At 39.8% G+C, this 14779-nt stretch overlaps 1 protein-coding gene across 5 annotated transcripts in view; it reads left to right on the top strand.

The window, feature by feature from the left end:
• LOC139951357 (uncharacterized) overlaps positions 1-14779 on the top strand; it is a 50375-nt gene that overhangs the window by 11881 nt on the left and 23715 nt on the right. For 3 of the 5 annotated variants that reach the window (XM_071950216.1, XM_071950215.1, XM_071950214.1), the window contains 8 exons: positions 2570-2654; positions 3095-3159; positions 8182-8233; positions 8827-8864; positions 9785-10778; positions 11255-11400; positions 12050-12113; positions 14226-14257. In XM_071950216.1, the coding sequence (XP_071806317.1) occupies positions 2576-2654; positions 3095-3159; positions 8182-8233; positions 8827-8864; positions 9785-10778; positions 11255-11400; positions 12050-12113; positions 14226-14257 (1470 nt within the window). In that variant the 5' untranslated portion in view covers positions 2570-2575. The remainder of the gene's footprint in view (positions 1-2569; positions 2655-3094; positions 3160-8181; positions 8234-8826; positions 8865-9784; positions 10779-11254; positions 11401-12049; positions 12114-14225; positions 14258-14779) is intronic. The other 2 variants (XM_071950217.1, XM_071950218.1) reach the window with 2 other exon arrangements.

The following is a 14779-nucleotide window of genomic DNA, read 5'->3' as shown; positions in this document are numbered from 1 at the left end:
GACTATTACAGTATTGTTTTTTTTTTCTATCGGCCATCTGAGATATTTCAGCCATCTGGGTCACAAGAAAACCGATTACACATTTGCATGACCTTTAAAAAGAAAATGAATAAAACGCTCACTAATTGTATTAAAAACGTGGTTTTTTTTATCACAATAATTAGACATGCAACAATAGTGATCACAGGTATGGTATTTACAGAAGAGAGAACAAAGAGGAAAATTGCCTCCATGCACCATTCAAAGGCCCCTTATAATGTTAAAAACTGTCCCCTTCTTCCCAAAAAATATCTGCAATTATTCATCTATATTTTTAGTAAAAACATTAATAAATAGTTTGATTATGTCAGTAAAGATGAGCTCTTTCTGAAATATGTGTACTGTGAAAACCCCAAAGACTTGTTGTGTTCTTTAAAAACAGTTTCCCCTTTTTTATTAAGAGTTGATATGTCGTTATGAATAAGCCTAAGCCTGGACAATGTTAGAGATGAAATAACTTCCCAGCATGCAAGCGCAAAACATGGTCGTTGGGACCCCTCCCTGTCATCGAAAAAAAATACTTGCGCTGATGGAGGCCCTCACATTCATACAAATAATCAGAGTGACTGTACAGCACAGAGGATAACGCAATATTTTGTAATGTCCATTTACTTTTATAAATACTTCTAGTCTCAAACCTCAAATCACATTTGGTGGTATATGTTTTTAAGCCACATTTGTACTTAAATAAATAAAACGCTTTATATTTAATTATGGAACATGGGTGCATGTTTAATTTATTTAATTAGTTATTTAACTTTATTTTGGCAATTCAATATTATTATTGCTACTCTCTCTGGAAGTGTAGTTCAGTTGTTACACTTTGAGCTTGTTTTTCCCCTTCTTAAAGGGTCTATGTAGAACGAAAAACACAATGTATAAAGATTTACACTAAACTTACACAGTTTGAAGATAATGATCATATAAAGCTTCCCTGACACTATTCGTTGCTGAGGAGCTGTAGTTTTTGAGAAACGAGTAAAACAATGTCATGAAAATAATTTTCGTCTCACTGATCATGAGACAAAAATTATTTTAGCTTTTAAAAACTTATTTTCATGACATTGTTTTACTTATTTCTCAAAAACTATACAGCACCTCAGCAACTAATATTTTAAGGGAAGCTTTGTATTATCATTATCTTCAAACTGTGTAAGTTTAATGTAAGTCTGTGGACATTGTGTTGTGTGTTATAATCCATGCAAGGGATATACTGTTTTAATTATTGATTATACAAAATAAAACAGCTTAAAATTATGTGCTTGTATTTTTCCCAACCATGCAACAACCTAATCTTACTGTGCAGTTTAAATTGGTCTACGTGTATGCATCCCATTCGCGCTACTGCTTCAGTAACGAGGCTGGACAGCGTTATCTCCCTCTTGACACTGTTGCAGTATTCTACGGTGCGTGGGTCCCATGGTGCTTGGTGATCTGTCGGGGGAAAAATACAAAGCTTTAAAACACCAAATCCAACTCTGCCGTAAAAATTGCTTGTAAATGGTTTATTGTCTGTTTCCCAAGCTTGAATTAGAAAGGGGGACAAGCCAGCCTTCATTTATTTAATTGTCAGATATTTACAGCCTACAACTACAATCATGACAATTAGACAATAGGCCTACCATACATGTTTTAATCATTTAATAGACTTCGACATTTCAATTATGCATTTTTATATGTATATGTCACTTGTCACTGAAGAAGAATCTCTGGCGAGCTGACCGCCCCCCCCCCCCACCTCCACCCTGCCAACGGTTCCACATTTATACAAATACAAAACGTATGGATTGTTGCTTTTACATGTACTGATAGTACACGTAAATGCTGAACTGAATGGCGTCCAACGTCAATTTAAATATGGTGGCAAAATAATGTCATTGGTTTCTGATTCCAGGAAACAATTTAGACGCTTACAAAGAATAGTTCCCAGACGCGTGTCCATATGTTTGTACACAAAGCACGGATTGGGTATTTTTTCTTTACAGGACGAATATGTGCAGATAATTATCCACTTGTGTCCTGTGAAAAAAATACGCACACGGTCGGGGACAATCGGCATTAGTAGTGTGTAGCGCTATAAGAGCGGTATAGTTGAAAAAATTTACACTCAAAATTTGATTTTTACTAAAAACCTGTAATACATATTTAAACAATTCCAAGTGTAGGGCTATCTGCAACTTCTGAAGCATTAGATCGGTAAGTTCCATGATGCAGATCGTTTCAGATGGTTTTTCAAAAAAGCGAAAGATTTTGATATCAGAGGCGCTGGGGCCAAGGGTACGGAGTGGATTGGACCGATTTATGGGGCTAATATATGGCAAGTTAATATGTCAGTCTTGTCATAATCGGCAGTAGTTATTTCTTTTTGAAGTACTCTTATAACCTTAAACTGCTCCAAAATGTATTTCTGCCTCCTTCCCTATATATGCATACAACTTCAAATCACTCATTTAAATCAGATGGTTGATTTTGGGCCGGTTCTTCTTCATCTTAAACCAACAATTAGTTATTTTATATTTTGTTTTACCAGTTCAAAATGGCCGAGATCCCTAAGATTCCTGAGAGTCCAGTGGGGACAACCGGAACAAAGGAAGTACAACAAAGCAAAGACAAAGGTTAGTGGTGATGATTGGTGATTGGAAACTTATAAACAAGGAGAGACCGGATACTGTGGAAATGCAACACATGCCAAAAATGGCAAGACAAAAGGTGTACATATGCAAGTGGTTAAAAATTACTAATGAAAAGAATATTAAGATCCTACATTCTTCTCATTTTTTTTCTAGCAGGATTAAAAAAAAGTAAATGAATCTGGACAGATATCGATTGCAACTTGTTATATAGGCCTATATCATTCTTTGAAACACTAAAACTGGTTCACATTTTGAAAACAAACATGTTGCAGAAATAGTTGAGTTTGATTGAATTTTACTAGCAGGGCACAACTTCATCAGGTGGGGCTAAAAAAGGTTAAACCATATAATTTAGTTATTCATGTGTCTTTGTTTTGATGTTCATTCAAAGTCTCTTTTCTTTGTACATGTATGTTAAAAAGGGAAATGGACGACAGATTCACATCATAAGATGGACTTTGTGCAGCCTGGAAAATCTACACACAAGGTTTGAACTACCACCTGATAAATATATATAAAAAGCCTACTTAAATAGTATGAACAGTCTGTTTTTCACTGTATGGCATGTAGTGAGTGTATTCGTGCATTCGCGCACCGTAAGGATACATGTAGTGCAGTTTCGAAGCTGTTGGAATGCACATCACCAAAATATTACTCCACAGTCAACAATAGTTATTTTTCATAACAGTTATTTCCATTAAGGTAAACTGATGTCATTAGCTGTTCCGATCCAGTCGGAACAGCTATTGTTTTCGTCGAGATTTTTATTATTTTTATTAGCTGTTACGACCGTCCGTCGGAACAGGTATTGTTTTTGTGTCGGGATTTTTAAAACGTTTTAGAAACGGTTTTTTTTCAAAACGCCATAGGTTTAACGCACGACTTTTTTGTGGCAAGATAATCTCAGAAACGGTAGAAATTACAGACTTGAGTTCTTTATTAAATCGAAGCTTAGTACGTAACTTAGTTTTTCTACGTATGATTTTTAATCTCTTAATCAATTAGCCGAGTTATTAAAGATATGAATATTTAATTAGGCAATCTTGTTAACAGCATATCTCCCAAAATAAACGTCCGATTTTCCAAAATTCTGCATATATTGATTCTCTGGGTATTGTAGATGTGCAAAATGAAGTAATTTTATATCTCACGTCATCTTGTAATTATTTTTATTAAATGTATACAGTTATTATATAATGAATAAAATCGCTACATTCGTGTTGATAGATCCAATGGGGCCGCGGTCAAACGCGGGTGCTGTTACCCAGGTAATCTGAGTTCGATTTCTCCCGGAATCTCGACGAAATATATATGTAGAGGCATACATTTTACATTTTTTTTACAATCAGAAATATGTACCTACATTAAAACGATCTGTACAACATGTTCTTTTTCCCCAAATTTTTGGCTCATGAGAAGCTTCTTTCCTGGAAAATAAAACGGTCCTGATTTTGTCCTCGCGCAGCACGATCTTTTGTGTACGTTCTTGTATGGAGGAGAGTATACATACATGTACATGGTTCCACGTTACGAAGCATGGAGGGAAGATAATGATAGTTGAAAGCTTGCCGTGTTGTTGAAGTTTTTGAGAAAGGAGTAAAAAATAAATGTCACGAAAACTATTTAAGTCTCAGTTTTAGCATGGAGGTAGAAATGGCACATGGTTTTAGCAAAGCATGTAAAAACGTATTAAGCTCTGAGCGTCGCGCGTTTTTGGCCGGGCTCGTTTCAGGCAACGAGCGTGGACGACGGCACAACTCGTCCATGTGTTGATTACCGCAAATTAAACGTGCTGTTGGCATCAGTGGTAACCCTCCTTTTCGATGGTATGAGCAACCTAGGCGATTGTATATGGCGCACGTGCAGTACAGTCACCAGCGACTTGTGGGTATCGACTCCCACTAGCTGTTTTGCAAATACAGATGGAGAAACCCCCGGACAAGCCCCATTGTCCAACGCCTCGCCAGGGATCCAGCACCTCACCAAGGTGCAAGAGTCGGTAACAGACATAACCAACATCAGAACTGATGAACATCAAATACCAGAGTGTAGCGGAGTAAATTGTGATATGCCCTGCACCCCTGACAAGGGTGCCTCAGCCGGTTTTAGTACCGGGCCGCAACCTCCAAAACGACTTCCCTCCTCTCTGGCCCCGTCAAATCCAAACTGTGACTTGTTTAACGTACATGTATTATCCGTGGACGACGATACCGGTTCCAACGCTGGTCAGCAACAAGACACACCCTGGGTAAACGGCTATTCATCTAATGATATTGCCAAAATGCAGAGAGCTGATCCAGATATTAGTGTAATACTTGGGTGGCTTGATAACTCTCCCGAGAGACCGACACGAGACATGGCCGCTGGCAAAAGCCCAGCAACGAGAAAACTCTGGTTGCTATGGCAACAACTAGTCATCCACGACGGTGTTCTATACAAAAGATGGATAACTACAGACAAAACAATGTCCTACTTGCAGTTGGTTGTCCCTAAAGAGCTGCAAGACACCATCTTGCACGCGACGCATGATGCTGTGACCTCCGCCCACCTTGGGGTAAAGAAAACTGTTCATAAAACAAAACGGAAGTTCTACTGGTACCGCTTGAAGGAATCCGTCCGGAACTGGATTCGGAAATGTGCAAAATGTGGCGCTCGGAAGCAGCCGCATAAAACCCCGAGGGCTCCTCTACAGGAATATCAAGTTGGCGCACCAATGGACAGATTGGTCACTGACATTCTTGGGCCATTACCAATTAGTGATCTTGGTAATCGGTACATCCTCCTCATTGGCGACCAATTCTCAAAATGGATGGAAGCATACGCCATCCCTGACCAAACGGCACAAACAGTTGCACACAAACTCGTTTACGAGTTTATCTCCCGATTTGGTGTCCCACTTGATCTTCATTCCGACCAAGGCCGAAATTATGAGTCAAACTTATTCAAGTCAGTGTGTGAACTCTTAGAAATCAACAAGACTCGTACTTCCCCCATCACCCCTCAGCAAACGGTCAGGCGGAACGATTTAATAAAGTTCTCGTCTCTATGACCTCTGCTTACGTTGACGACAATCAAAAGAACTGGGATGTTCATCTTCCCCTACTCACGTCGGCATACAGAAGTTGCCAACACGAAACTACTGGCTATTCACCTAATATGTTGATGTTGGGTCGTGAGACACATGCGCCAATTGACTTGCTACTTGGTGGCCCACCCCAAGAAAAACATGGCAATGAGTGTGAGTACGCTATCGCACTTGGAGAACGAATGACGAAAATATATGACATCGTCCGTGAACATTTAGGTCAAGCTAGTAGCCGTCAGAAAAGAGACCACGATACGAGGATTTCCCAACATAACTACGAAATGGGAGACCTAGTCTACGTCATGGATTCGACAAAAACACCTGGTCTTTCCCCAAAACTTGCAAAGGTTAAGTGGAAAGGGCCCTGCATAGTCCAACGAAAACTGAGTGATTTGCTCTTTGACATTCGGTTCAAACAACGAGGCAAATCTAAAATTATGCATCATGACCGTTTGAAGCGTTACTTCAGCAGTGATATTCCCACATGGATGAGAACAATGCAAAGGACCTTAATGAGAAAGTCAGTGGAAACACATTCCCCCGACAATGCTGTAAATATTCCCCACTCCATCAGTTTGAGTTCTGATGTGACACCTATTCGACCCCCGATGGAAGGTCAGCATCCTCCGACATCAAGCGCTGTTAACAATCCTCCCCCTCAGAGACGAAGTCTACGCACTCCACGTACCCCGACTAGATTTTTGTCCTGAGCCCAACCGCGTCCTCACTAAGGTCACGGAGAAACAATTTCCCAATGTTTTGGAGGATCGGTCCCCCATTATTGAACAGTTTGTAAATACCGTTGTTTTCAACTCTACTTTATATTCTCATTGATTGGACCTTTTTACTTATAGACTATAGTCTGTCGATTTTGTTTATGTAGTGCGTAGCCCGAAACAACTGACAACTACATTTGACGATACTTCGCATTGTATTGAACTCTTGCCGCCTTGGCTGAACTCTTATCGAACGTTGATTTTGTTTTATCTCATTTGATTGTTTTTAAATCTGTTTTTTTAAACACAAAGCGGGACGCTTTGAATTCAAAGAGGGGGGCAGTGTTACGAACCTCACATTGATCCCTGTGCCTTACTAGCGCCCTCTTTTGACCCAATAACTAATCAATGTATTGACTTGAGATCAATGTTCGATTCGATATAATCTAGAATTGCTTAGCTCTTACTTCCACCTACGTCACAAGGACCCTCTGTCCAGTCAGCACAACTTGATGTCGGACCCTGGATCGTCCGAGGGCCAGTGCTTCTCCCACTCATGCATATTCAGTGAAAGCTTTGTTTGCAACCTAGTAAACCACTCCCTCTGCACACGACGCAGAACTTTGTGCTTGACCAATTGCCTGTGTACAAGAAGCAATGCCTTAATGACGTGCGTGATGATAGCACACGAACCATAATGCCATAAGGTTGCGTGCTAGCGGAAACCATAGCCTCACGCACGTATTTGTTGTACACGAAACACAACGCCATGCCAATGTGCGTAATCATTTGTACACGAAATGCAATGCCATGCAGATGTGCGTAATCATTTGTACACGAAGTGCAACGCCATGCCAATGTGCGTAATCATTTGTACACAAATACCATGCCGTGTCCTTGTACACACACTCGATTGCGTGTATTCCTTATGTAGTTGCATTTTGTACACAGGTGATTTAGCGTGTAATTCCCAATGTAATATCCTCATGCACATTCTTAATTGTACACAAGCAATGGGAAGCCCCGTCTTACTCTCAACTGTCAATCACTTTAACCTTACTACCCACAACTCCTTATTTGGGTTATCAACTCGCCACGTCCGACGACCTTCCAGCATTGCAGTCTTCAATTGGTCAAGACCCCTAATTGGCTTATGTTTAATTCATGTCTATACTCCAGCTTTCTATAAAAGCCCAGGATTTTCCTCATTCGGGGCAGAGACGGAGAATAGAGGGCATGTTATGATGTTGAGAAGTAACAACTCTAGACAATAACTCGATGTATACTCCGAGTAAATGTTCCAACCACATTCCAGATATTATGTTCCAGATATTAGTACTCCATAGACCCAGTACCTCAGTTCTCCTTTTTATGATTAGTGGCTTATAAACCGAATATAAACACTAGTGGCATTATTGCGCTACCACATCACATGTTGTAATGTCATAAGTGATTCAGCTGTGAATAAATTACCAGTTCATGTTGTCAGTAAAGTCAGACTCTTGCAACTTTATTATTGTCTTCTTCGTATGTGATAGGCCAGCACACTCGCCTCATGCGAGGAACGCAACAGTATTAAAACATTTGATTTTAATGCAGGTTTTATGATTGATCAATGGTTATCTTAACAAAAAATAATAACACACAAAAAACACCACAAATTTGGGAACCATTTAAGTGTAATCTTCTGTCGATTTGTTTTATCTAGCTGGACCTTTCTTCTAAGATGACGACCTATGAAGATGACGAATATGATTATGGTTAGTAAAGTGATGTAGTTTTTGTATTGACATTATTCATTGCTTACAAAGATAAAAGCGAATGAAATAAAAATATAAAAAAATAAAAAATAAAGAAAATGTAAAAGAAGTCTCGTCTGAAATTGGAAATTAGCCCTTGCATGACACCCGAGAAAATTGATGGGGTAAGTTGCAAAATGATGCTAGGAACTTTATTACCTTTGCGCAATCCACATCAGAGCAGAAATTTATTTAGTTTAAAAAAAACTAGCTTGTAAACTTCCGACAAGAAATGGCTACAGGTGTAAACCAAAGAGCAACTGAAAGTCAACTGGATCAACATCCATCAAGAGACTTGTCAGAATTACATGTTCTTTCGAGTAAGATTCACTTGGTGTCATTGAAGCTGAATCTACATAGGATTAAATCTGTAGATGAAGCCCAATTGAAAACAGACACCAAAGTATCAGAGAAACAACATCATGACAAAATGAAAGAGGCTCATTTTAAACTAGAGTTAACACTCAGAAGTGTGTTTATTTTGTCATTGTTCTTGCTATCAGTTATACACAGGTGTACTCAATTAATTTGTGCGTGCCTTTTTTAATACACAGAAGTAGAACTACTAAGAGAAGTGCAGGAAGGAGAAAAGGTTTGCTAATAAATAGTTTGCTATTGCGTACAAAAGATGCCTTATCCACAATTAAATACAATAATGTGATAATGGAATCCGATCCAGAGGATGTTGAACTTAAGGACGACACTTTCAAAACGAAATGTTGCACAACAAAATACATTACAACTGTCACTGTTTGGTTTTTACTTATCAATTTTAAGTTTAAGTTTCTGCCTTACAAACATTATCAAGCAAGCTCTGACTTATCATGTCCCCACCTCTGTGCATAAACCTCTTTGATCATGCGGTATACCTACTAGGGGTTAAGATTGTTACCCTTCAGTTTCATGGCAATGATCTTTGAAAGTAAAACTGTCTGATCAAATGCACAAATTTAAAATGTCAAATTTATATGTTACTCAAATATTCAACTTGTAACTTATTATCTGGTGTATTGACATACAAATTTAACTAAATCCTGGCAAATTAATACATGATGAGCGAAATTACTTACATTAGACTCCTACCGAGAACAAACAAGTGTTATCGCTGGGAATCAACTGTGTTCTAAAGAATGTGTTAAGGATTATCAACTTGTGTTATGTAGTTTTGAGCTACATTGCTGGATAGGCCTTATAGCTTGATAACATGATGGCTTACTTGTCTTTCACTAACAATCCACCACTTCAAAAGCAGCTCCCTTTGGTTGAAACTTATAAAATAAGTTGTTACTGGTCAACCTTTTACCAGTCTATAAGGAACACTTACGGTTGATCCCTCAGCTATGTGTATAAATAGCTTCACAAACCAAAACTTCTTACAGATGACTGCCCTGATTACTCGGGTAGTTTCCCCAACTATGTATTCCGTTTGCATTTGTCCCTTCATACCATCTCTTTATTACACTTTATCCTTTACTTTTCACTCATTTCAAAACTGTTCTGATTTTTCTTAAGCATTTGAGGCACATCTTAAACGAAATCGATGAGCTATCAACTATGGTAACAACAGAGATGCTACCTGGTCAGTTACATTCATTGATGGAGAAATTGATCAAGGAACAGAAACAGCTTGTAAACTTCCAACAAGAAATGGCTATAAGTGTACACCAAAGAGCAACTGACAGTCAACTGGATCAACATCCATCAAGAGACTTGTCAGAATTAGATGTTCTTTTGAGTAAGATCCACTTGGTGTCATTAAAGCTGAATCTACATAGGATGAAATCTGTTGATGAAGCTCAAATGAAAACGGACACCAAAGTATCAGAGAAACAACATCATGACAAAATGAAACAGGCTCCTTCTAAACTAGAGTGGACACTGATGCATCTTGTTCTCGACCTGATAAATCCTGATTGTACACCACCACATGTCGGAAATAATGAAAAAAAACAGCACATGATAGAAAGTGTATACTACTGCCAACAAATGCTAGTTGATGATTTGCAACAGTTGGTTCCACATACCCTACTGGTAAAGGAGCCTGCCTATCAAGAGCAGTACATGAAGAATCTCAATGTGGTCATTAACACACAGCAGCAATTGGTTCAGAACCTCACAGATCTGCAAAAGCAGAAAAAAGGCAGCAAGCTGGAGAAGGCGTCCTCTAAGCAAGATGATCTACCTGCAGGGGAGATTGGCAAACAACTCAATGAACTGGAACTGATCAATGAACAGACTGATTTGGTGAAAGATTGGCACCGCTGGATAGAATGTCATAGAGGATGGCAAGAGCAGCAACCTGGTCGTTCCATATTAATTGTGATTTATTCTGTACTTACTGTGCATCGTATTCATGGTTGGACGTCCCGTGGTTTTACTTGGATGGTTTTCATGGAAACCATCCGTTGTTATCACAGGGCGATGAACGGATTCGCTTATGAAAAGAGCATCATTCACCATCAAGAATATTTCTTGGATAAAGCTGAAATGTGGAATAAAAGACAAAGTAAGAAGAACAAACTTATTACTTATGGTCTGTTATCTTAGTGAAGGATCACATCATAAACATGCAATACAATTAAATAAATACTAAATTTTACAAAAGGGATAAAGAATAGTTTATAGTTAAGCAGTGTATCAAATTATACAATCCTGCAGTCATTCGAAAAAACCTGGACCTTGACCTTTTTTAGAGCAAATGTTCTGCCACTATAGATCAACAAAATTGTTCCTAAAACACCTGCTCTTTGATTACAAGGGCACTGGGTTCAAATCCCACTTGAGTAATTTGCCCATGGATTAAACAGATTTCAGTATATTAACAAAGTTCAAATCAAATCACATGACTTTGGGAAATGGATGAGGATGAAGTGCTCATCGATGTATGGGTACAACAGAAAATAATGGGTTGATGATGTGGGTTTTTTTCTTTGTTTTTTTTCAAATCTGGTCTTTCAAATTTTGTAAATGTACCTGTTTCAGAGGAACAGACTATTCACGAAGCGAACTGGTTTACATGTTGTTTACATTCAGAGAAAGAGATGCAAGATGACTCAAATGTAGTAAGGTACTCACTGCAGGATGACCCAACTGATTTGAAACAGTCGAAGCAAGATGACCAAACTGATGTAAGACATACTTATCTTAGTCAAAAGCTGATGCCACTTTAAACTTTGGTAGTTTCTAAGTTTCAGTCTACCTGTTAAATATCAAATAGATACTGCTGATAATAATAATAACAAATTCTTATATAGCGCATTACACAATAAACCGTATCAATGCGCTTTACATTAGTCCCCTGGTCATTGGGCCAATAAACATCCCTTTAATCTTTCTCAGCTCCCATTATACATCCCCGAGCTGCCGTGGCGCTCCAAAAGCTTTTCATTCACAATATCAACCTCTACCCTCGCAGGTACACATTTATACCCCTGGGTGAAGAGAAGCAATTATAGTAAAGTATCTTGCTCAAGGACACAAGTGTCACGATAACAATCAAGGTTGAAAGAAAAAAGATTACTGATTAACAAATGACCGTCCATACTGAATGTACGATGTACCTTGTTTCTTAAAATGAAAAGCACTTAATTTAATGCATTTTCGTTTAATGTAGCTATGAAGTCTCAAGTTTCCAGAGCATTGTTTCCCCCTGTAGTATATATATGTTAGATTTGTACTTGTGGTTTGTTTACTTTATTTTTGTTTTCAATATGAACAAGCTTGGAGTTACACCATTGATTGATAGAAACATTCACATTATTTTTCTCCTTGGTACAGGAATCTGACCTGGAAGGGCTCAAGACCAGTACGAAAAAAACTTCGTTGTCAGATAAAGATGAAGGTATACCAACATACATCTTATATGAAAGTAATGATTTCATTTCCCTCACTCTCTCCTTTTCCTCACTCCACCTTGGCACACCATGCCTCACTCTCTTCATCTTTCCTCACTCCACCTTGGCACACCATGCTTCACTCTCTTCATCTTCCCTCACTCCACCTTGGCTCACCATGCTTCACTCTCTTCATCTTCCCTCACTCCACCTTGGCTCACCATGCTTCACTCTCTTCATCTTCCCCCACTTCACCTTGGCACACCATGCTTCACTCTCTTCATCTTCCCTCACTCCACCTTGGCACACCATGCTTCACTCTCTTCATCTTCCCTCACTCCACCTTGGCTCACCATGCTTCACTCTCTTCATCTTCCCTCACTCCACCTTGGCACACCATGCTTCACTCTCTTCATCTTCCCTCACTCCACCTTGGCTCACCATGCTTCACTCTCTTCATCTTCCCTCACTCCACCTTGGCTCACCATGCTTCACTCTCTTCATCTTCCCTCACTCCACCTTGACACACCATGCTTCACTCTCTCCATCTTCCCTCACTCCACCTTGGCACACCATGCCTCACTCTCTTCATCTTCCCTCACTCCACCTTGGCACACCATGCTTCACTCTCTTCATCTTCCCTCACTCCACCTTGACACACCATGCTTCACTCTCTTCATCTCTCTCTACTTGACACACCATGCTTCACTATCTTCATCTTCCCTCACTCCACCTTGGCACACCATGCTTCACTCTCTCCATCTTCCCTCACTCCACCTTGGCACACCATGCTTCACTCTCTTCATCTTCCCTCACTCCACCTTGGCACACCATGCTTCACACTCTTCATCTTCCCTCACTCCACCTTGGCACACCATGCTTCACTCTCTTCATCATCCCTCACTCCACCTTGGCACACCATGCTTCACTCTCTTCATCTTCCCTCACTCCACCTTGGCACACCATGCTTCACTCTCTTCATCTTCCCTCACTCCACCTTGGCACACCATGCTTCACTCTCTTCATCTTCCCTCACTCCACCTTGGCACACCATGCTTCACTCTCTTCATCTTCCCTCACTCCACCTTGGCACACCATGCTTCACACTCTTCATCTTCCCTCACTCCACCTTGGCACACCATGCTTCACTCTCTTCATCATCCCTCACTCCACCTTGGCACACCATGCTTCACTCTCTTCATCTTCCCTCACTCCACCTTGGCACACCATGCTTCACTCTCTTCATCTTCCCTCACTCCACCTTGGCACACCATGCTTCACTCTCTTCATCTTCCCTCACTCCACCTTGGCACACCATGCTTCACTCTCTTCATCTTCCCTCACTCCACCTTGGCACACCATGCTTCACTCTCTTCATCTTCCCTCACTCCACCTTGGCACACCATGCTTCACACTCTTCATCTTCCCTCACTCCACCTTGGCACACCATGCTTCACTCTCTTCATCATCCCTCACTCCACCTTGGCACACCATGCTTCACTCTCTTCATCTTCCCTCACTCCACCTTGGCACACCATGCTTCACTCTCTTCATCTTCCCTCACTCCACCTTGGCACACCATGCTTCACTCTCTTCATCATCCCTCACTCCACCTTGGCACACCATGCTTCACTCTCTTCATCTTCCCTCACTCCACCTTGGCACACCATGCTTCACTCTCTTCATCTTCCCTCACTCCACCTTGGCACACCATGCTTCACTCTCTTCATCTTCCCTCACTCCACATTGGCTCACCATGCTTCACTCTCTTTATCTTCCCTCACTCCACCTTGGCTCACTATGCTTCACTCTCTTCATCTTCCCTCACTCCACCTTGGCACACCATGCTTCACTCTCTTCATCTTCCCTCACTCCACCTTGGCACACCATGCGTCACTCTCAATAATCAAATAATCAAATTTAATAATCAAAAGAGATGTATAATGTTTTTACTCAACTTTAAGTTAAAATTTGTGTTTTTGAAACTGTTTGAAGAACTGTAAGGTTGATATTGTTTTTGAAAGCTGGTTTTTCAAAGTTTCCAAATGTGCTTGGTTTAGGATTTTAACAGCAACTATATGAAAGGCCTTATTCATGTTTTTTAATTTTTTTTTATAAAGCTTTAAAGAAACGGCAAGAAGACAAAACTGAGGTGAGACACTTTCTCTGATTCAATAATTACTTTAGTCAAAAGTGGATGCCACTTTATAATGGTAGCGGGGAATTGTGGTTCAGATACCAATGCGTAGCATATGGAGGTAAAAGTAGCCTTAAATTTACTTGAAATCATGAAGTTTAATGCGAATAGGTTCTTATATTTCTCGGCCAATGTTGACCTTTTTGTTTGTAACCATTAGTGACCTATATGTTACCTGCAGTTGATCTGAAGAAGTTTGTGCAGACATTGAGAATTACTTGTACAGAAATATACATTATAATCAGCAAATAACTTTCACTTAATAACTAGTTGAATAGAGTAATGCCATCGAGATTTAGTTAATCCTGAAAATTGTTCGCATTATTACCTGAAAAGAACAAGTGTTTTGTTTGGTATCAGCTATGATCTACAAAATGCTGTCAGGATTTCATAATTGTCATGGTAGTTCAGGAAACAGTGAAGTGAGGTACTTTTTTCCCTGATGACTAAAGACGTGATGTATTTTACATGGCTAAG

The sequence above is a fragment of the Asterias amurensis genome, chromosome 19 (genome assembly GCF_032118995.1).
Source record: "Asterias amurensis chromosome 19, ASM3211899v1".
Classification (NCBI taxonomy): domain Eukaryota; kingdom Metazoa; phylum Echinodermata; class Asteroidea; order Forcipulatida; family Asteriidae; genus Asterias; species Asterias amurensis.
The sequence above is the reverse complement of the archived record's forward strand: the minus strand, read 5'-3'. Positions and strand labels throughout refer to the sequence as shown.